The sequence below is a fragment of the Porites lutea genome, chromosome 13 (assembly GCF_958299795.1).
Source record: "Porites lutea chromosome 13, jaPorLute2.1, whole genome shotgun sequence".
NCBI lineage: Eukaryota > Metazoa > Cnidaria > Anthozoa > Scleractinia > Poritidae > Porites > Porites lutea.
Window position 1 is genome coordinate 22,855,119 of NC_133213.1, and position 20,568 is coordinate 22,875,686.

General features: G+C 39.8%; 1 protein-coding gene across 2 annotated transcripts; it reads right to left on the minus strand.

Annotated features, from left to right (window-relative positions):
- Positions 1–38: 38 nt before the first annotated feature.
- LOC140922251 (protein SSUH2 homolog) lies at positions 39–13,373 on the minus strand. Of its 2 annotated transcripts, none has more exons than XM_073372244.1 (14): positions 13,122–13,373; positions 11,290–11,398; positions 10,356–10,448; positions 9,120–9,263; positions 8,842–8,917; positions 8,024–8,153; positions 7,763–7,823; positions 7,179–7,303; positions 6,421–6,483; positions 5,843–5,934; positions 5,654–5,746; positions 4,308–4,413; positions 1,797–1,901; positions 39–1,283 (listed from the first exon to the last, which is right to left on the minus strand). In XM_073372244.1, exons 1-14 carry the CDS (start codon positions 13,353–13,355, stop codon positions 1,137–1,139), a joined length of 1,578 nt encoding a protein of 525 aa, XP_073228345.1. In that variant the 5' UTR covers positions 13,356–13,373; the 3' UTR covers positions 39–1,136. The 2 variants fall into 2 exon arrangements, with proteins under 2 accessions (XP_073228345.1, XP_073228346.1); XM_073372245.1 differs by lacking the exon at positions 13,122–13,373 and adding an exon at positions 12,646–12,994.
- Between the last annotated feature and the right edge of the window lie 7,195 nt (positions 13,374–20,568).

Sequence of the window (20,568 nt, forward strand, 5' to 3'; positions counted from 1 at the left end):
AAATGACAATTAAAACTTTTATAACATATCAAAAAGAATGTGACGTGAATGAATGCGACTTTTATTCTTAACATCTTATCAAAGAATTCCTTGCTGGTAGAGGCCTCTTTTCTCTATCAAGAAAAAAAGCTCAGCAATAAAAATCTACAGCTGTTGAACTAAAATTTGCTTTGAAATGACATTGTGAAAATTTAAAAACCCACCTTATTTTTCTTGCAGCTAAAGTTTAATACAGTAAAACCCCTTTAAAATGAGACCAACATTGGGCCATAAAATCCTGGTCGTAATAACGAGGTGTCTTCAAACTAATACAGTGACTAAGTGATTTTAACGTTTGGGTCGAAAGAAAATGATCGTCATAACGAGGTGGTCGTAAGGCGAAGTTTCACTGTACACACAAAAATCTTAGGTACGTAACTTTTTTTCGCCGCATTCATATCAAAGAATTGTTGCGTATTTGGTCGGATATCTCCGTTATTGAGTATGAATCTAGCTAATTCAAAACTAATGAGTCTACTGTAGTAATATGAATAAAACGCACACTACGATCGTAGTTTTGTACTTCAAAACCTAAACTAGCCTGGGAGCAGAATTACTTGTGCGAATTCGGGGAAAATTTTTCTCCCATGCAGCGAGCATAAGTGAAATTCAAAGTCACTTTTCCTCCTCGCTGGATGACGGCTTCTCCCGAATTCGCACACGTGGGCCTGCTGGCAGGCTATTAATACACTGGACAATAAACCTACTTTACTTTTATAAAATGCACCTAATATAATGTCCTTTAAGTACAGCCAACATGCACAGTTGCGTACCGACTATAGCAAGGTCAACTGAACGCATACTTAAGTGCCTTTTTGGCATTAGATTAAGAATTGCTAAACGAAAATATAGACCTACTTTACTTTTACAACCTGCACGATTTCTTAAATTACCGTGCATCTACCAAAAATTAGAATCTAAATCTACTCTTACATTGCCTTTAAGGCTTTTGTCTTAATAAAAAAAGTCTTTCAGTATTCGCGATTATATCTGCCTTTTACTGTTCAAAGCGAAGTTTCTTCTCTCTAACAGGACACCCAGTTATGTAGAGCGCCAACCAGAAGCGTCGGCGTCCTGTGCTCCGGCAACATCTGTCTTCACAGAATACTGCATCCGCAGCAACATTTCTGAGGGTAGTCAGGTGCGTACACTTTGTGGTCATGACCAAACACCCAGAAGCGACTCGCAAAGTCATTCCACTGATAATGGACCTCAGATACAGGAACAGCTCGCAGGACGTGCCGCTGAAAGAAATTGTTACGCACTGTAGTCCTTCATTTCCCCCCAAATGGTGGTCAAGGAAATAAAATACAAGGGGTCAGGGGGTCAGGGGGTCAGTCAGGGGTGGGGTAGCGGTGAAACCGAGGGTGTATAATTTATATACTTCTTATTGGAGTGATAGAGTTAAAATCGATTGTAAAACACCACTTCGTTCCCCTTTCTTTAACCTGGGACAGGGGCAAGGGGTGGGAGTGGTTTCAGGAGGAAAGCGAGCCCTTTTTTTGTAAGCCTTAGTATATAAGTGCTTTTTCACACTGGCCAAACGTTCGAGTCTCCTTGTTTATTAATCATTAGTTTATAAACAACACTGTGTTCAAAGCCATATTCAATTTCGCATGTCCCCATATCTACACACGGTACCGTTTATTTCGCAGATAAAATTCCCAGATTCTATTGCGTTGTTTCTTTGTTTGTCTCCCTTGAATTTTAAGTCTGACTTATCCCGCTCATAAGATATTTTGCTTCAATTTATTTACCTGCATAAGAATACGTTTCGCTGGCCACTTATTGCTGTGCTCCTCTACGAGTCTCTTAGATCCCATGTTAACTTGCTGGTCAAAAAAGGTGCTGATCGGCCACACCTGTCATTTAAGAAACAGCAAGGAGAAGTTAATGAAGTTATTAGGAAGTTTAAGCAACGACGACCGCGACGGCGACGGGAAAGTCAAAACAGCGAAAGGTTTAAGCCAAACAACAAGTTTGCACGTGCATCACGCTTTTTAGTACATTTCCTTGCCGTTACTGCACGACTAAGACGTAAAAAAGGCCTAATTTAAATTTTATGGAGGACGCAAACAAGCGACGACGAAATTTCCTTTCTCTTTTGAAACTTTAGTGCGAACCCCAAGAAATCAAAACCAGGGAAATGACCCTACATTATACATTTTAAGCGACCTGGAATATACGCAAAGAAGTACGAAAAAACGCTTTGTGATTCCCTACTCCAGCAACAGTGATACGTGTTCCCCCACCCGGTAAGCACGCATCCCTAATAATATGTGCTCCCCACATGCAAAACACATATCCCTAGGGATATGTGTTCCCCCACCCGGAAAACTCATATCCCAAAAGATATGTGTTCACCCACCTAGGAAACACATATCCCATGCGATATAATCCCCCACCTGGAAAACACATATCCCTAGTGATATGTGTTCCCCAACCTTGAAAAAACACATATCCCTAGTTATATGTGTTCCCCCACCTAGAAAACACATATCCCTAGTGATATGTGTTCCCCCACCTGGGAAACACATATCCCTAGTGATATGTGTTCCCCCATCTGGGAAACACATATCCCTAGTGATATGGGTTCCCCCACCTCGGAAACACATATCCCTAGTGATACGTGTACCCCCACCTGGGAAACACACATCCCTAGTGATATGTGTTCCCCCACCCGGGAAACACAAATCCCTAGTTATATGTGTTCCCTCACCTAGGAAACACATATCCCTAGTGATATGTGTTCCCCCACCGGGGAAACACAAATCCCTATTTATATGTGTTCCCCTACCTGGGAAACACATATCCCTAGTGATATGTGTTCCCCGTCCTAGGAAACACATATCCCTAGTGATATGGGTTCCCCCACCTAGGAAACACATATCCCTAGTGATATGTGTTCCCCCACCTGGGAAACACATATCCCTAGTGATGTGTGTTCCCCCACTCGGGAAACACATATCCGTAGTGATATGTGTTTCCCCACCTGAGAAACACATATCTCTAGTGATATGTGTCCCCCCACCGGAGAAACACATATCCCTAGTGATATGCGTTCCCCCACCTAGGGAACACATATCCCTAGTGATATGTGTTCCCCCACCTGGGAAACACATATCCCTAGTGAGGTGTGTTCCCCCACTGGGAAACACAAATCCCTAGTGATATGTGTTCCCCCACCTGAGAAACACATATCCCTAGTGAGGTGTGTTCCCCCACTGGGAAACACAAATCCCTAGTGATATGTGTTCCCCCACCTGGGAAACACATATCCCTAGTGAGGTGTGTTCCCCCACTGGGAAACACAAATCCCTAGTGATATGTGTTCCCCCACCTGGGAAACACATATCCCTAGTGAGGTGTGTTCCCCCACTGGGAAACACAAATCCCTAGTGATATGTGTTCCCCCACCTGGGAAACACATATCCCTAGTGAGGTGTGTTCCCCCACTGGGAAACAAAAATCCCTAGTGATATGTGTTCCCCCACCTGGGAAACACATATCCCTAGTGAGGTGTGTTCCCCCACTGGGAAACACAAATTCCTAGTGATATGTGTTCCCCCACCTGGGAAACACATATCCCTAGTGAGGTGTGTTCCCCCACTGGGAAACACAAATCCCTAGTGATATGTGTTCCCCCACCTGAGAAACACATATCCCTAGTGATATGTGTTCCTCTACCTTGGAAACACATATCGCTAGTGATATTTGTTCCGCCATGTTCCATGTCGTCCAATATGTCAAATGTTCAGTGATGAATTTTTCTGGGATTGAATTCTGAAGGACCTATGTCAGTTTAAAGAAAAATGAAAATCGTTGTCGTGTGTTCAGTTCTGCAGAAAGCTGGAGAAAACGTGCAACGACAGTAAAGAAATATACAAAAAAGGGCAATACATGTAAAAAGTTTTTGTTGTTTCGAGTTTAAACCTATTGCTTTTAAGACAATCATGTTGCCATCGGTGCAAACGGATGCAACATTGTTGGCCAGCAACTCCCAACATTGTTGGATGTTACATGTTGTGTCCATTTGCACACTGTTACATGCTGTTGCGTATTGTTTGGAGTTGTTGTGCAAAGTTAGAAACCAGGTCAAATGTATGCAAATGGACACAACCTGTTGCCTCAACAATGTTGGGACTTTGTTTCATCTACTGGCACCTAGCTAAAGACCTATTTACAAAATGGAGGTTAATCCAGTACACAGCACTATCGACCTTCCAAGCAGCTGGGTCCAGTTGGGTAAAATAACAAGCACAACTGACCCGAGGAAGCTCTTGACTGAATATCTCCGTTCCTTGGGAATTGACGATGAGTTCACTAGGAAGCTGTTCTGTTCTACCAACAACATGATGCGACACGTTGTTTTCCCTGTAAAAATGTAAACAAAAACAAGCAAAATTTATTGTATTCCCAGGTAGGGAAACACATATCACTAGTGATATGTGTTTCCCTATCCAGGAACAGTTTCAATCCTTCTTTGCTTCGTTTAGTCACTATTTCTGCTGTCCTATGTCGCTGTTTCAAGGCCATGTTGCTTGTCAGAATTTTAGCAGAACAGTGCCTTACAGATGCAAGCTACTGAGCAGTACTTTCCTGTGGTACTGTTCACTTAATTGTTATCCTGTACAAGGTGGTTCTTACTATTGGTTCTATGGATGAAATCGTACAGTGTTACCATTTAGATGAAAGCTACTGAGCAGTACTTTCCTGTCATGGTTATGTTTATTATGCTGTACAAGGTGGTTCTTATTTTTTTGAGACTGTGAAAAATTCCTGTAGTGTGCCCATCCAAATGAAAACCTCTTTGCCAATATATGGTACTGTTAATTACGCTGTACAAAGTGGCTCGTACTTTTGAGTCTTTCAACAAAATCCTGTAGTGTCACCCTTCAAATGAAGCTTCTTTAGCAGTACGTTCACATGGAACTGTTTGTTTTTCAGCATTTTGGAAAGTGTATTAAATAATTGTTGTTGTCGAATTTTCGCTTCGGCTACTTAAGGAAGTGAAACAAAGTTAAAAAGACTGGAAAGCAAATCTAAAGTATTTTGCCTAGACTACACAACCAAACACACAAAACAACACTTGGAGGCATGGGTGCATCTGTCAGCCAGGCCCATGAAATACTTCATTAACTCATGTGAAAAGCTCCCCTGTTAAAGTAATTATTCTAAGAACACACCACAGCCGGACTCGTAAACCCAAAAAAACCAACTACTGGAAAAATAGGGACCCAACCTATGCTATGGCATCGCCTTTGGGGTTATATTAAATTAAAGGCAAAACAAATAAAATAAAGCCTAATAAAATACGAGCAGAAAATGAGATGCTAAATAAAATAGCTAAGGAACATAGGGACCAGTACAGATGGTAACGAAATTAAGACTAACAGAATAAGTGAAAACTAAACTAAACAAAGCAAGTTGACATGGCGAGGCCAACCATAGAATGACATGCATAACTAAACGGTAACTAAATCAAACCCCCTAACCGCGCGAGCCCTTGCACGCTACACTAGAACCCAGTTCTCTGTTCCGCGCCAGCAAAACAGTAATTTATGTCAATTCTAATTTACACAAATTACATAATATAAAAATTAAGCTGACTCACCATTTAACAGTCAGCTCAATGAAAGTTTTTAACTGGGCATTTCCCATGCAGGTCCAACATTTCACACGCCCATGTCCATTACATACATCACACCTGTTGACAAAAATTAGCCAAGAAACAAAGTTACAGTTTTGGATTTAAGGAAAGAAAATAACTTTATCTTTACCCAACTCAACTGACGTCACATACATTTTCCATCCTCTGGCAAAACAGATGTTACACTGGACTTGCTCCATTCCTTCTTGTACAAAACCAGAGCCCTGGCATCTGGAACATCGTAGCTATAAGCAAACAAAATCAAGTTAACATCACAATGGCAACAGAAAGAAACATTTTAATCAACTGTAAGAGACAAGCAGAGTTTGTGTACCACCAACTAAAGCCTTTGAAAAACTGGTGAGGTTATAATGCTAGCTGTGATTATAAGCCTGAGTAGTTGACGGGATTGTAGCCTTCAAAAACAGCCTCATGCCCTCTCTCCTTGCCATGAGGAGCAAGGAGGCACAGCTGTTTTCGGCAGCCAATGCGTGCACTAATATAGGCAGAAAAGTTTCAAAACTGAGTGGAAAACGGGGAAGAGACAAAAAGAGCCCCAAGTAAACTTTTGCTGTCGATGGAGATGGATTGCAGTTTAAGACAAAGACAAACAAATAAAATAATAAACTTTATCACAGGAATCCTATGCGAACTACTACACGACAAAGATACAGCCAGTTTCACTGCATACAAGCTTATTTAGACCATAATCAGTTATATAATGTACGCACCCTTCCTCTGCCACAGCACTTGTAACATCTTTTGTAGCCCACGGCAAGACAGTCATGACATGGCTGAAAATTGAAAACTTTATTTAATTTAATAACAGAAAAATGACATTTTGGGGGAAATTACCAGTAACTAAAAAAGCCTCTGTATTGGATATACACATCTACCTGTAGAATCATGTCACAACAATAATTATTATAATTAGTCCTGTGGTTAATATGGTCAGTCTTTTCAATTTGCTTTCTCATTCTCATTTGACTTTGCATTAATTGTCTTTACCACATCTGCCTGATGCAGTTGATTAGATACAGAAACCTTGACCCAGGGTCTCTCTTATTTGACTTAATAGTGATCTCAGCATCAAATTTCTCCTTGTAATATCAATGCTTTGTAAAACAGAGTGGTCATGAGAACTAAGGACATGATCACACAAGATGAATTTGCTTGATATTTTATCAACTTCTCCCCACTACTTCTGTAGGAAATGAATGGGGGCAACAAATGAGAATTCAAATTTTGATCTTAGGGTTGAAAGGGTCAATTACTTCTTACTTTCACCTAAGGTGTCAAGTCATGGATAGATTAAATACCTTGGACATGTCGAGGTTATGGTATGTTTCATGTGTGGGCTTGTCTCACATAGTTTGGATGCAGTACATGCAGTTTATATGTTCAATTTTGGGGTACATGTTATGAAAATTAACAGAATTGTATTGGGCTTACATTTGGAAGTGTCTGCAGAGGAATTACACATTAGTACCTTAATATTAGCAGTGTGAGGAACCTCCAGTTTGGTTTGAAAATCAGAAAACATCTGTTGTGGTTGAACTGGAATGTTCCACGGGAGAGGGGCGGGGCCATTGACCGGACTGTCAATAGGTTGTCCTGAAAGTAAATCAAAATGGTACTTGAAAACTAACAATGACATGGTGTCTAAAACACTCATAAGCCCAAAAGTCAACAGGTTATTAACAAAAATATATTTGGCCTCAGTGCATATAAACATCCTAGCCGAGAAAGGTGCTCATTTATTTTGCATTGAATCCTATACTTTCAACTAGATACATTATAGACAGCATAACTATAGCAAGGATTGTTCAATAATGCCAAATTGTTCACCTCCAAACAATTCCATTAGCCTACAACCAGAGCTGAAAAGGGCAACAATGAGAGTAAAACATGCTTTTCGTGGAAAAACCAGTTTAGTCCAAAAACATCATTCCAAGATTTTCAGTTATTTTCGAAAATATTTTTCTTCCAGAGCCCCAGAACTTTCTTTTTAGTAGCCAACAAGGAATAGAAGGGGAGATTTATGATATTAATATAAGTCTTGTTCACGCTTACCTCTGTAAGGTTCATATTTCCACTCAGTCTTCCGTGACTCACAGAAGCTTGCAAGAGAATACTAGAAACATAAAATCTGGTCAAGAATAAGTACAATTACCATTCATAAAAAAGTACAACCTCCACTCTTAGTGATTTGATTGCCAAAGCTAAAGCAAGTATTAGTAAGGGTCATACTTTCTTCACAAGGCTAGTCTAGCTTTCAATTAAGTTCCATTAAATCAATACTAAATTTATTCTGTTGTTTTCCATTAAACTTACATGGTATGCACTTGAAGGAACTATGTCCTTTATCACCATTTCCTGAGCTGGGGTCTTTCCATAACAGCAATGTTCACTAACAAACTGAAGCATGGCATCACGAGCCTGATCATCACTTACAGCAGTTGACCTGTTAATTAACGAACAGCCAATTTATTTGTTGTACTTATTTCTAAGTTGATTGAATCCCTTAAAACTTGATGTTGCTATTTGAAGTTGAAGAAGTCAGAGGCAAAAGCAGAGTTGTTGTAGAGTGCTTACAATCTAGTGAGAATGAAAAATCAGATAGAGTTGTGAGTGGAGTCACAAGTTCAACAGAACTGAAGATCCAGTTGGCAGAATTAAAGCATAGAACATTTCTATTTTTTGTCAGACTCTGCATCTTCTAAATAATTCTTTGACTTGCAAACTAAATAAAGGAAAATTAATTAACAAATTATTTAATTGATTTTTTATATTCTGAAATGTTATTGTGTTGCAAGGAAAAACTAATCAGGCATGAGAAAACAAAACTGCAAGCAAGTACAGTAATAATTAAATTTGCAGTTTGCTTGTACATCTACTGATCTTTGTTGCAGGGGCGGATCCAGGATATTTTTTAGGAGGGGGTGCACTCGTCTCTTGCTCTACTTCAACACCAATAAACCACATAGCTTTTTTTTGCAGAATACCAGTTGTATTAGAAAACCGCAGGTCATCTCAAGGGGGGGGGGGGGGGGGGATGTGCACCCCCTGCACCCTCTCCCTTTTAAGATCCCCCCGTGTTGTAAATGGCTCTTTATTCGGGAGTTCACAGTATTCTGAGAAAACAAACTCACTGTTGGAAGAGCTGCTCTGGCATCTCAGAGGAAGGTGGAGGAACATAAGGAGGTGGAGGTGGCACAAATGAACTGCCTGAAAATAATAATAATAAAAAAATAAATAAATAAAACAATCTGGCTTGTGACTGACGGATTATACGTGTCAGTACTACTTTCATTCCTGGTTATAAAATGTAGTTACTAAACAGCATAATAAGACAATCATAGAAAAATAGATCGACAAATATACATAATTGTTTTCTAGCCTAGGGTTGAATACATGTAATGTGACTTACCAAACCTTGTATTTTCATAACCAGAGTATTGTGCAAACATATCGGCAGGTGGAGCAGAAGGAACTGGAGCCTTGGCAAACTGATTATCAAAAACATCCTGAACTGGAACATCTGATCCTGTGTATGTGGGCCGATCAACTCTTCCTGCAGTTGTTGATAATTATGACAAAAGTTACACATACATCTGGGATCTGGGAGTGGGGGGGGGGGGGTGGGGGGGAGAGGCTTCAGGAACTCCCCTACCCTGCCCCAACAAAAAAAAGGATCATGAGGCTGAGGGACTAAAATAATAATAATTAATCTTTTTTGAGAGTAAAAGAACTCCCTCACAACAGCCTGGCACACCTCCAGCCAGGTGGGGACAGAACAGAACAGAACAGAACAGAACAGAGGACGTCATTTTCCACACCGCTCCTGATAACAGCCCCCATCCCCAACCCATAAAAAAAGGGTTTTGCACCTTCCCAACATTCTATACCAAAATAGCCCCAACCCTGGGATCTGCATGTACTTGCTTGAAGCTACTTCCCTCACACCCTACAAATTGTGCTAGAGACACTGACATAACATTAACCCATTCGCTCCTGGAGATTTTGCCGAAAAACGCGTTTTGAAGCTAGTCGAGTGGTTTTCTGGTCACTGTCGTGCTATAAAGAGCTAAAACTTACCACAAACCGGTCTACAGGTCGTACACTTGGCGGCCTTCTGATCCAGATGCAAAATATCAGCTTGCGAAGTTCGGGCATGCGCAGAAAGCAAAATTTCGACATAGTTTTTGGGTTTAAAAGTGACACAGCAGTCTTGACTTTTACTTTTCGCTTTCTCTCCTCCCTTCTTTTTTCGCTTTTCTTGCCTCATTTTTTTTTTCTCTTGCTGGGCATTTAGTAGGCTTCATTTTGGTGGGAAGAGTTTTTAGGAAAGCTTTTAGGATCTTAGGATTAGGTGAAAGGAAAGGTAGGTGGGTAATGGAACAAGATTTTCATGGAGATTTTCAGGTACTTGTCACGTGGTTTTTTGCTTCTTTCTCCGGTGTCCTTGACTGAATTGTGGTCATTCTGGTATGGTTTGAAAGATCTCTTCACTCTGCACAAGTTACCGAAGAAAGTTGTCCTTGACCGTTAAAACTGATGACGTCACAAAGGGTAGAAAGGACCTGGATCCGCACGGGCGGTTACGGGCGGTTCAGGGGCGAATGGGTTAAGGCATGGTTAAAAAGCACTTGAAATTTGTCCTTACCTTCAAAAGCAACATTAAAAGATCCATATCCTTGCTGTTGAGGGGGCGCAGGACCATAACCCTGCTGCGGGGCAAAACCAACCTGTGGCTGACCTGGAAATTAACGATAATAAATATGAGCAAAATGCATGACCCTGCATAAATCCAAAATTTGTGGAAAAGGAGACATTAACTGACTTCAAGGGGAAGAAAAGATTTACAATGTAACAATAATTTATGGGACTATATAGATAGCCAGCGACTTGTAATTCAACAAATTAAAAAAGCAGCACAGATCAAGTTTTTACATAGGGCCCTGTTCACACTACGACTAAAAATGGAGTTTGGCGCTTGCAAGAAATTTCCAATCTTTTATTTTTGCAACCTTGTTCGCATCTGAGACAAGCAAAATTTTCTGCATAACCAGAAATGTCAATTAAAGGAACTCTAATTGGTTATTTTCGCGAAATAACATGCCCCGATGAATGATAGCCGTCAAGGAAGACCAAGGAACAAAGGATTTTGTTGTCTGACAAAACAGTGTAGGCTTTTTGGCTGCCTCCAAAAAAATGTTCTTGACAGGATCTTTGGAGTTTGGTGACAGTTGAGAAAATTTTGGTGGATGGATAAAAATTATTCATGGCTGTGCTCTAAGAAGAATTGCAGGGAGCCCACTGTGCTCTCAGCATGTGAAATACAGGGTGCTAAGCAGATGATTTCTGTGAAAATCTAAAATTTTCTAGTTTTGACCGGCTGCAAAAGTTAGGCACCAGCCAGGGCCACAGTGCATGGTAGAGCACAGTTGCTTGACACTAGAAATGGCTTCCTGTTGACAGATTTTTTTGCAACACAAACAAAATTTTGCATAGTGCTAACAAGGCCTAAGCCAGTCCCAGTAGGCTCATATGTGCCTCAATTTCGTTCCTGACGTCATGCATGGCATGTAATTAATAACCTGGTTGTTGATATCCTTGTCCTGGTCCATAGGCATATCCTCCAGGTGGATAAGGGGCTTGACTCATAGTACTAGATGGTTTTTTAGACAGGTTCTTGCTGTGAATGATCTGCATTAGGAACAGGGCAAAATTGAATCACTATGGAGATAATACAGTTAATGATTTCATAATAGATGTCGGCCAACTAAAATTTGTTATCGATCACAATTACCAGATTAATGAATAGGCAGTCATCAGTAAACAGATTTATTATTCATTCAAAATATTTCTCCATTTCTGATTGGCTAAAAGAACATGTATAATTCACCATAACCAGCTACCGTTGACCAAATTTGGTAGAATTTTGCAATTAATCAACCGATGACGTCAAAAGTGCAGCACTGTTGAAGGTTAATGCACCGTTAACCAAGAAGACCTGGGGACGAGGTTGTGTTGTTTTGGTTGTGAAAAACATATGGCCAAATAGTTGGCGGAACATTTTACTCATTTCACAATGAACTGTTGTCTAGAAACATAGCAAGAAGACAACTTGACGGACAACATCTGCTATTTGGAGACCTGAACAGTCCTTCATTTTCTCAACATGCACTATCGAGGTGAGCTTAACATTGATGAAGGAAACATGTTTTAGCTTGTTTTCAAACTAGCAATTATTTTGAAAGAATAATAAAGTAATTAATGAATTCGGCTTTCAAAGGATATAAAGAAATTATTAGTAAAATCCAACTAGTGGTTTATTATCAATGCTGCGTTCTGATTGGTTGAGCTACTACTAGGCTATATGTTATAGCCCCCTAGTAGCGAAAAGCGCGGGCTTTTTGGCGGCAAAAAAGGGATTAAAGTCTAGCTTTAACTAGCTAAAATTTTTTTATTCTCAATATTTTTTACCATCTAGTTGGATTTTACTAAAACATTATTCCTCTCACCCTCATGGCCTCTGAGTCAACAGCCAATGAGGCTAGTTAAATATTATGCTGATCGCGGAGGGTGTTATCCACCTTGGCCGTTGGCCTCGGTGGATGCCACCCTCCTCGATCTGCATAATTCTTCATATCCTACTCAGCCTCATTCATTATTGCTAAATAAGTGGAGTTTAAATACAACTTTTTCCGGGTACAACACGTGTTCTCGTAGGTGAATGCTCAGAATTAAATAGAGCTAGGGATCCTGTTTTCTATCATTCCTTATTTCAGCAACTTAATCGAGATTAGTTCATTTTTTAGGTCTATTAATAAAGCTCCGCCATTTGTACGAGCTGAGACAACTTGAATTATAACGTCATTGATTTTCCACGGTTCATCTGACTTGAAATAAGCGGGCGCACGCAAATATAATATCGGAAAATTAATTATTACCTTTCAATGTTCTGAGCTGAGAGGTTGTCAGCTGACGCTATTGAATTTTGCGATTCTCCAAGCATATGGATGAGGCTCCAAACACGATAAATATTCATATTTACGGACATTGTTTCGTTTTCCACTTGTAAAATGAAGCTGCAATATAATGCCATCTGTAAACGAAACCTGTCTCAAACTCTGATATTACAATACCCTCAGTATTTTCCTGAAGCTACTAGCGTGGAAAAACTGTTTTGTCAATAAGAAACATAAAATTTGTTCCTTTAACAACAAAGGCAAACGTTAAAAGCCTTCAAATAAAGACCTTCCGTCAGCTGGTACACAGAGCATTAAGTTATTCGCGCGATTTTCACCTTCGAACCGCTTCGGAAGTCTGCTGAGGGCATTCGACGCCTACAGGTCAGAGGTGATCTATTTTTCTCATCACAAATAACTGTCCTCCACATCAAACCTCACTGTCTGCAATCACATACCTGTACAAACTCCCCGCAATAAACACCGTGGTCTGCAAGGATGAACGAACATCGGCCTCGTCGTGGTCCAGGTGAAATAGACAAGGGGAGGGGCTGGGGAGAAGATGTGGATTTGAGACCGGAATTCAAATTTGGGTTTGTACTGTTGCGCACAGTTTTTGTTTTTAAGCCAAGCAAAATACTGGTGAAACAAGACCGAAAAGCCCTCCAATTATAGCTTAGACAAAAATCCATGAGCCTTAAAGATCATGTAGTACCTAGTCTAACCCCTTCGCCATGTAGTGGGCGCGGCGGAGAGGGACTGGCTATCTTTTCTATCGCATTTCTTTATCTTGTTCTAACTGAGGACAAAACTTGCTATGCATTCGAAAGGGGGTTACAGTGCTTGGTTTTCTTACAATGTCCAGAAAATCAAACTTCACGCGCGGTTCTGCTGAAACTTCATATTAGTTTGGTATCACATCATTTTTCAGTCTCTCTTCTCTAGTTTTACAAAACAAGCTGAAAACACGCTCCTTGATTCAATGGTCATATACGAGACGCTAAAATCCGATATATAAATACTTGCACCATTGTAAGGGAAAATACACAGTAGAATTCTATATTTCTCTGTAAAATCACTGACTGACAGCTTTGCAACAACTCACGGTCTCACAAATTATTGAAATAATCATTAACTGTCCTAACGTTCCTTTGTACATCAATGTCGTGTACGCTCGATCGATAACGTTTCTACTTTGTCAGACTAAAATGGTCACCTCGCTCCATGTAAGGGTCCCAGACAGTCCACCTTGGATTCCGGATTCCACGTTGTCGATTCCTGATTCCTGAAGAAAAGTAGCCTGTGTGGCTAGCCTTTTAAAGGGAAGGGAAAGGGGGTTTTGAACGCGAGGGAAACGCGAGGGGCGCGCGCCCCTCGCGTTTCTCTTGCACCTAAAACTCCCTTTCCCTTCCCTTTCAAACGCTGCCACGCAGGTTAGAAGAAGAGGAGAAGTCCCTCTCCCTGCTCGCTTCGCTTGTCGATTTTTTGCCCCTCTTCCGGACCAAAAAACCTGGTCCCAGGCTAGCACAAAACGCCAACGCCCAGCGATTAGTCTGGATTGCACATAAAAACTGACCGATGCTATACATTATTCTTTAATTACTCTAGATTATAGTGCAACCACAACAGCACTGTTGGGGGTAGTCTGGGGCGTGCACTCTGTGATCCAGGCCGTACACCCAGAAACGAGTGTTTTTATCTTTCCACTCATACTTCACTTCAGATACTGGCACAGCTCGTAACGTGTGACGCTAAAATAAATCAACAAATAAATTTCATTTTCATTAATCCATACAGGTATAGGCTCACACTATGACAATGTCTCACTTGGTGCCCGAGTACCAGTGCCTGGGTAACGGCACAGAAGGGTTTTCTGTTCACACCTTGGGTATCACGCCTTTTCACGCGCCATTTTGAAACGTGAGAGTAGTAGGAAGTTATTTGTAAGGAAAGCAGTGGATTGCTTTTGAACAGAACTAACAGTTTTCCCATCCCCAAGTAAGGGCAGCCGTTAAATAGCAGTTCCACTGTATCATATGGAAAGACATTCACCAGTTTAGAAACGAGAAGAAACTACGTCGACTTAATTTTCACAAAGACCTCTAGGATCGTGTCTAGGGAAGCGCCGGGTCAGTTAATGGCGAATTTTTCCTCTGTCCCCAACAATCGTCCCAGAAGGGAGCGTTGCGTGACGAGACAAAAGACTACCGTCTCAGAAGCTTTGTGAAAATTAATGTGGCTCAGCTTTCTTCTCGTATCTTAGGTGCGACCTGTCTGACAGTATTCTTACCTGCATAAGGATTCGTTTGGTAGGCCCGTTACGGGAATGAGCATCGACGAGGGCCAGTGAACCACGATTAACATCCGGGTCATGGAACATTGTGATTGGATAAACCTAGAAAGGAAAAAAAATATGACGTTGGCAAGCAGAATGAAATTGAAATGATCAGTCATTGATACAAAATTTCCAAGCGACATAATTTTTTTTCCTGCCATGCTTTTGAGGGTACCTATAGCTGCTGGCAAAGCATGGATAGCCTATCACTGAGTGAACGAGAAGAAAAGTTATATCACACTTCATAATCAATGAAGAAGTTGTAATTTTGACAAGCTCAGTAAAGAAGAAAGCAGTCTTTCTTACAGAGTGGCTGTAAAATGCTAGGGATGGGAGGGAGGGAGGGATAAAGATAGAGTAGAAAACTGGACCATTATTTTTGGAATTCAATTTATGATGTTATGGGCACCTGGCAAATACAAAGAAAGACAGGAAATAGTGTGATATAACCCTTCAAGAGCTAATTTTTGACAATAAATCTTTCTATTAGTTGGTCATGGTCAGAGTGAAGGAGAAAGAGCCCAAATCACAGATTTTTCCTTTTACGTCACAGATGTTTCTAAACACATTGACCAAGTCACAGCAGACAACACAGGCATACCAATATTTATGCTTGGCCACTAAATGATATGTACTGTTATAAAAACGTTATTGGAACTCTGCCCTTTTTTTTTGTTTTTGTTGTTGTTGTTGTTGTTGTTGTTTGTTTGTTTGTTTTTTGCTTTGTATTTTTTTTTTTAGGTTCTCGGGTCCCCTAACCGAGTCAATCACGGAATACAAGTATATGTTAATTACGATAAAGACCCCAAGCCCATCATGCTTTGCGGTTGTTTCGTAATGTCGCACTCTTGCCGGTTTGTTTTGATAACATAGATAGCCTGTGATTCAGGTTTTCTTATTTTTAACCTCCATATGCGACCACCTCTCGTAAAAGATCACCATCCTTAAGCGACCGCGTTAGAGAGATTTCCCATTGTTTTTAACCTCCTAAAAGGCGACCCCTTAACGATTTGTCTGAACCGTTATGTTTGCTGCATGCTACTAAGAGTATACGAAGAACTTTAGTAACAACATGTAACTGAGAAAGAAATCGGTGCGGTATAAAATTATCTGCTTTAAAGTAGATGTGCCCGGAAATCTACTCCAAGGAAGTGTCGTAAGCGACAACCTTCTGCAAGTGACCACAAAGTCTTAGCCTTTACAGTGGTCGCCTACGGGAGGTTTAACTGCACCTTGAAAATTTCATGTTATGATATTATTAATATTATGCATAGTTCTTTTTAGGGTGGTACAATAGCTGTTCTCAGTGTTATGGAAAGACCTTATTTCTTTGCGGGTGCTATTTTTAGTGCACCAAGCATAAAAGTGGATGCCAATCCTTGCACGGTAATTTATTGCTCCACTTGCTACAAATAATAAACGAAAACACAATTCAAAGACTGTTTCTCTTTTCTTAGGGTGCCGTCAATGTAAAAACAGGATACAGCAAGCCCAAAACAGAAAAACACTACCAGAAAACAGAAGTACAAATCCCAAAACAGAAATAAACAACCCAAAGCGGAAACACGTACAAAAAAATACAAAACTGAACCACAAAACTGAAAGAGAATTTAAAAATACAAACCATGATCAAAAACCCCAAAACAGAAACAAGGAAATAATGTAAAACAATAGTTTCTCATGATTCATCGTCTTTTAATTATCTTAACCCGCGATCAGGTAGTTTCTTTTTTAGGGAGGGCGTGATCACAGGCTATAATAGTCCATTCCCGAGTTCCAAAAACTCTCGCTTTAAAAACGAGGCTAAAAAAGGTACAGTAAAACGGGCAACAAATTGCTGCAGAACGAGTCCGAAAATACTGTTGCGCGTTTTATTGCCCATAAATCAAACTTGTATTGTAGCAAATAAGATTCAGTGTCGCAAGTTGCGTGAATACTGACTCCTGATTGGATAAAATTACGCGGAAGTCACGCCATACACAGGAGTTACTTCACTTGCTGCAAAACAAGTTTGCTTTGGGTCGGTAATTAAAACGCGCAACATTGACAGATTTTGATGCAAAAATTAAAGTAGAACTTCTCTCTAGTTTCTGCAACAATTTTTTCGCAACTTGTTTAAACCTGATTTGCTGCAAGGGGGCTTCATTCGTGGATAGCACAATGCGCAACATTACTTTTCAACTAGTTTCCCAGCAATTTTGCAAAACAGGTTTCACGTTTTTGTTGTCCGTTTTACCATGGCTTTAATGCAGAGTGAGATAAAACAGTTTTTAGATGTGTAATATTCGCAGGGGCAGAAGTTTTTTTTATAGTCAATACACACGTTGTTTAAACATAAATATCTGATTAATCACTAGTCGAAACGAACTTTTTATACAGTTTTAGTGGCGGAGGGAAGGGAATATGATGATTATTTTAATAGGAGAATATTTTATTACGAGTCAAGTTTTTAACCTTGTCTTCTAGGTGGGGGTGCGAAATTAATACAGCAGTGATTGTTCCATATATAAAAAGGCCAGAAAAAAAACAAAACAAAACGAACTTGGTCAATATTCAGCTATCTGTACCTCACGCTTGGTTAAAAGAGACCTTTAGATTGGAGGACGAGAACTACTAGGAGTGCGACTTTCGCTCTTCTCAAAAAGGAAAATAGACACCAGGAAAGCTTCATTGTACTTTTGATTCACCAGAAAAGTTAGCACTGTTACTTATTGAAGGAGTTTAAGCCCTCTCCCGACCGAAAATAATAAAACTTAGCTTCTAACATTTCATAACTTGTTTTCTTCACAACGACATTCTCGGCAAAACTCGTAGTAGAATGAAGACGGCTATCACGTTTTCCCGCCATACGTTCAGTTGTCTGCATTGGACTAGAAAAGGTACCGGTACGATCAAGTGGTTTTGTCTTCCGGTCCTTGCACGGAGGCCTCAGCGGGCTAAAATTAAAAGGGACAGGATACCTTGGAGACAAAAATTCTTGTCACTTGGAGCGAGAGGCGACGGGGAGAAGAAATAGCCTGGGAATGAGATTGATTTATAGTTTGATGTTTCTAGATAATAATAGCCTGCGTCATGGTCTCCCTAAAAAAAAACGTAAAACGCGTGCTCAAAAAAAGACGATGAAACATGAGAAACTATAGCTTTACACTATTTCCTTGTTTCTGTTTTCGTCTTTTGTGGCTGTGGTTTGTATTTTTGGATTCTGTTTCAGTTTTGCGGTTTAATTTTTTTTTTTGAGTGTGTTTCCTGTTGGGGATGCTTATTTCCGTTTTGGGATTTGTGTTTCTGTTTTCTGGTAGTGTTTTTCTGTTTTGGGTTTCCGTTTTGTCTTATGTATTTCTGTTTTGGGTTGGTTCTTTCCTATTTTTGTTGTTGTTGTTGTCTTGTGGTTTTTTTGTTTCTATCAGCCACCCTATATATTTGATAGTCCTCTGCATTTAAATCCAACCACTGGAGAACACTTCAAAACTCCGTTGAAAATTTCTTCACAGAGATCAAATTGTCCAGGTAAGAAATAATCTCCTTTAACTTGGAATTTGTCTAATCAGATATTTCTGCAAGGTTTATTTTGATCTCCTGCTGTGGTTTTCTTCCCTGTCTTTTTTACTTAGAAATAATTAATAATAAGCTTAGACCGGTTTGCGACCGCGAAGCGAAGTATGTTTGTTCGATGTTAAGCAAAATGCCCGACTAGAATATTGTTTTGGCCGATTTGTGTTTCTCTCCCTTCGTTGTCTCTCTTGTCTGCTTCTCTCTTCAACTTCCTTTCCACCCCCCACCCCCTCCAAACCCCCTACACCTACCCCTCCTCATACAAGCAACGCCGGATATTCAGGATAATTTGTCTTAAATGTGGATCTCTCATGTGGTAGACGTCACAGATTTATAATAATTTTCATTTATATGACAACAGCTAACGAAGAAATACCTGCTTTGTACATAAATTTGTGAAACTAAGTCTTGCATCGATTAATAAGAAATTAAGGTCATGAACTTAATTAGTCAAGACATCTTTCCTCAAACAGCTGCCTTTTAAATTTTTCAATGTGCATTAGTACTATGTAAATTGTATTGTCAGAAAGGTTTTCAGGAAAATTACTTTTTATGAATTAAATTGCTTTTATTTCTGCTCTATGTAAGGCAAACAATTTAAAATTTGTTGTAGTTTTCTAGTTTGTGGTCTTGTGTCTCTTGGTGTTTAGATAACAAGGTCTACACTTTCTACTCATGTAAGAATTTTATAAAGAAGTGGAATCCGAAGATAATTGGACTTACTTCGGGCCTTTAGCGGTTTCTTTTGCTATCCTTGCACGAGCATGAAACGGATAAGGTCACAAACGATAGAAAATATTTCTTTTTATTATATAAACACCAATGAAATACAAGATGAGCTTTCACGCGAACACATGATCTTCAAATGTGAAAATAACATGTTATCTTCACATGTGAAAAGATCACCGTTGCTATGGCTACATAATAAATCGCGCCTTTCGTAGGAAAAAAATGTCTAACTGAAATGGTTTTGTATTCGCCATTGGTGTTTATATAATAAATACAGTGAAACCTGTATTAAGCGGACACCTTCGGGGATTAAGCTGTAGTGTCCGCTTAATACAGGGTGTCCACCTAATACAGGTTTCAATAGATAACGCCATATGAGCTGTCGAAAGCCATTCAAATGAACAGTGGAAACGTTTAGAATACTCACAGAGACTATAAAGATATACGTTTGCATGAATTTCTTTATCAAAGTGGACCAGTTGATCATAGTACCTTAAACATAGATTGCAACTCAAATTTGAAAAATCAGATCAGTGAAAAAAGTCCTATACAAACAAAACGAAATAGAAAACAATACTGCACTGGGAAACTAATCAAATAAGTTCGTCAAGTCACGTTTTTTAATGTAAAAATCGAAAAAATTGTGGGTGACAATTCGAGGCAATCTCTAGCATTTCCGGTGTCTGGCATGTTGGGAGGTGGAATTTAATTACAAGTGTCCGTTTAATATAGGTTGGCATTTCAGGTACCTTTTAGGTGTCCGCGTCCGCTTAATAGAGGTGTCCGTCTAATAAAGGTTTCATTTAAAGTAAATAAGGGAAATAAATTTGGGGACTTCGGCTACTGTCCGCTTAATAGAGGGTGTTCGCTTAATACAGGTTTCACTGTAGAACATTACATAGCCGGTTGGAGATACGAAATTTCTCTCCTCGTGTTGAAGATATTTCACTCGTTCGCTGCCCTCACTCGTGAAATATTTTTCAACACTCGAAGAGAAATTTCGTATCTCCGCACGGCCATGTAATATCCCCTATGTACTACATATTCTGCCATAAAAACCTTAGGGATAGAAATGTTCCGATCCATACCATACATTAAAGGTGAATTATTCAAAACCCTCCAAATTGACCTAAAAATTGACCTCAGAAAACCCGGCCCAAAAAGTCTGATCTATACCTCACACCAAAACAGGGACAATCGAGCTAAAACATTGGCATAATGTGTAAGTCTCCATGATAGTAACTAATTAAGTGTACCAAATTTGAGCAAAATCGACCGACACCTATTTC

Excerpts from the sequence above, each read along its gene's own strand:
- LOC140922251 (XM_073372244.1), bottom strand. The coding sequence starts at position 13,355 with ATGGATTTTTGTCTAAGCTATAATTGGAGGGCTTTTCGGTCTTGTTTC. Across the intron at positions 8,918-9,119 it reads TTATGAAAATACAAGGTTTG|GCAGTTCATTTGTGCCACCT; the intron begins GTAAGTCACATT and ends TATTATTTTCAG. Across the intron at positions 1,284-1,796 it reads CGAAACGTATTCTTATGCAG|CGGCACGTCCTGCGAGCTGT; the intron begins GTAAATAAATTG and ends AATTTCTTTCAG.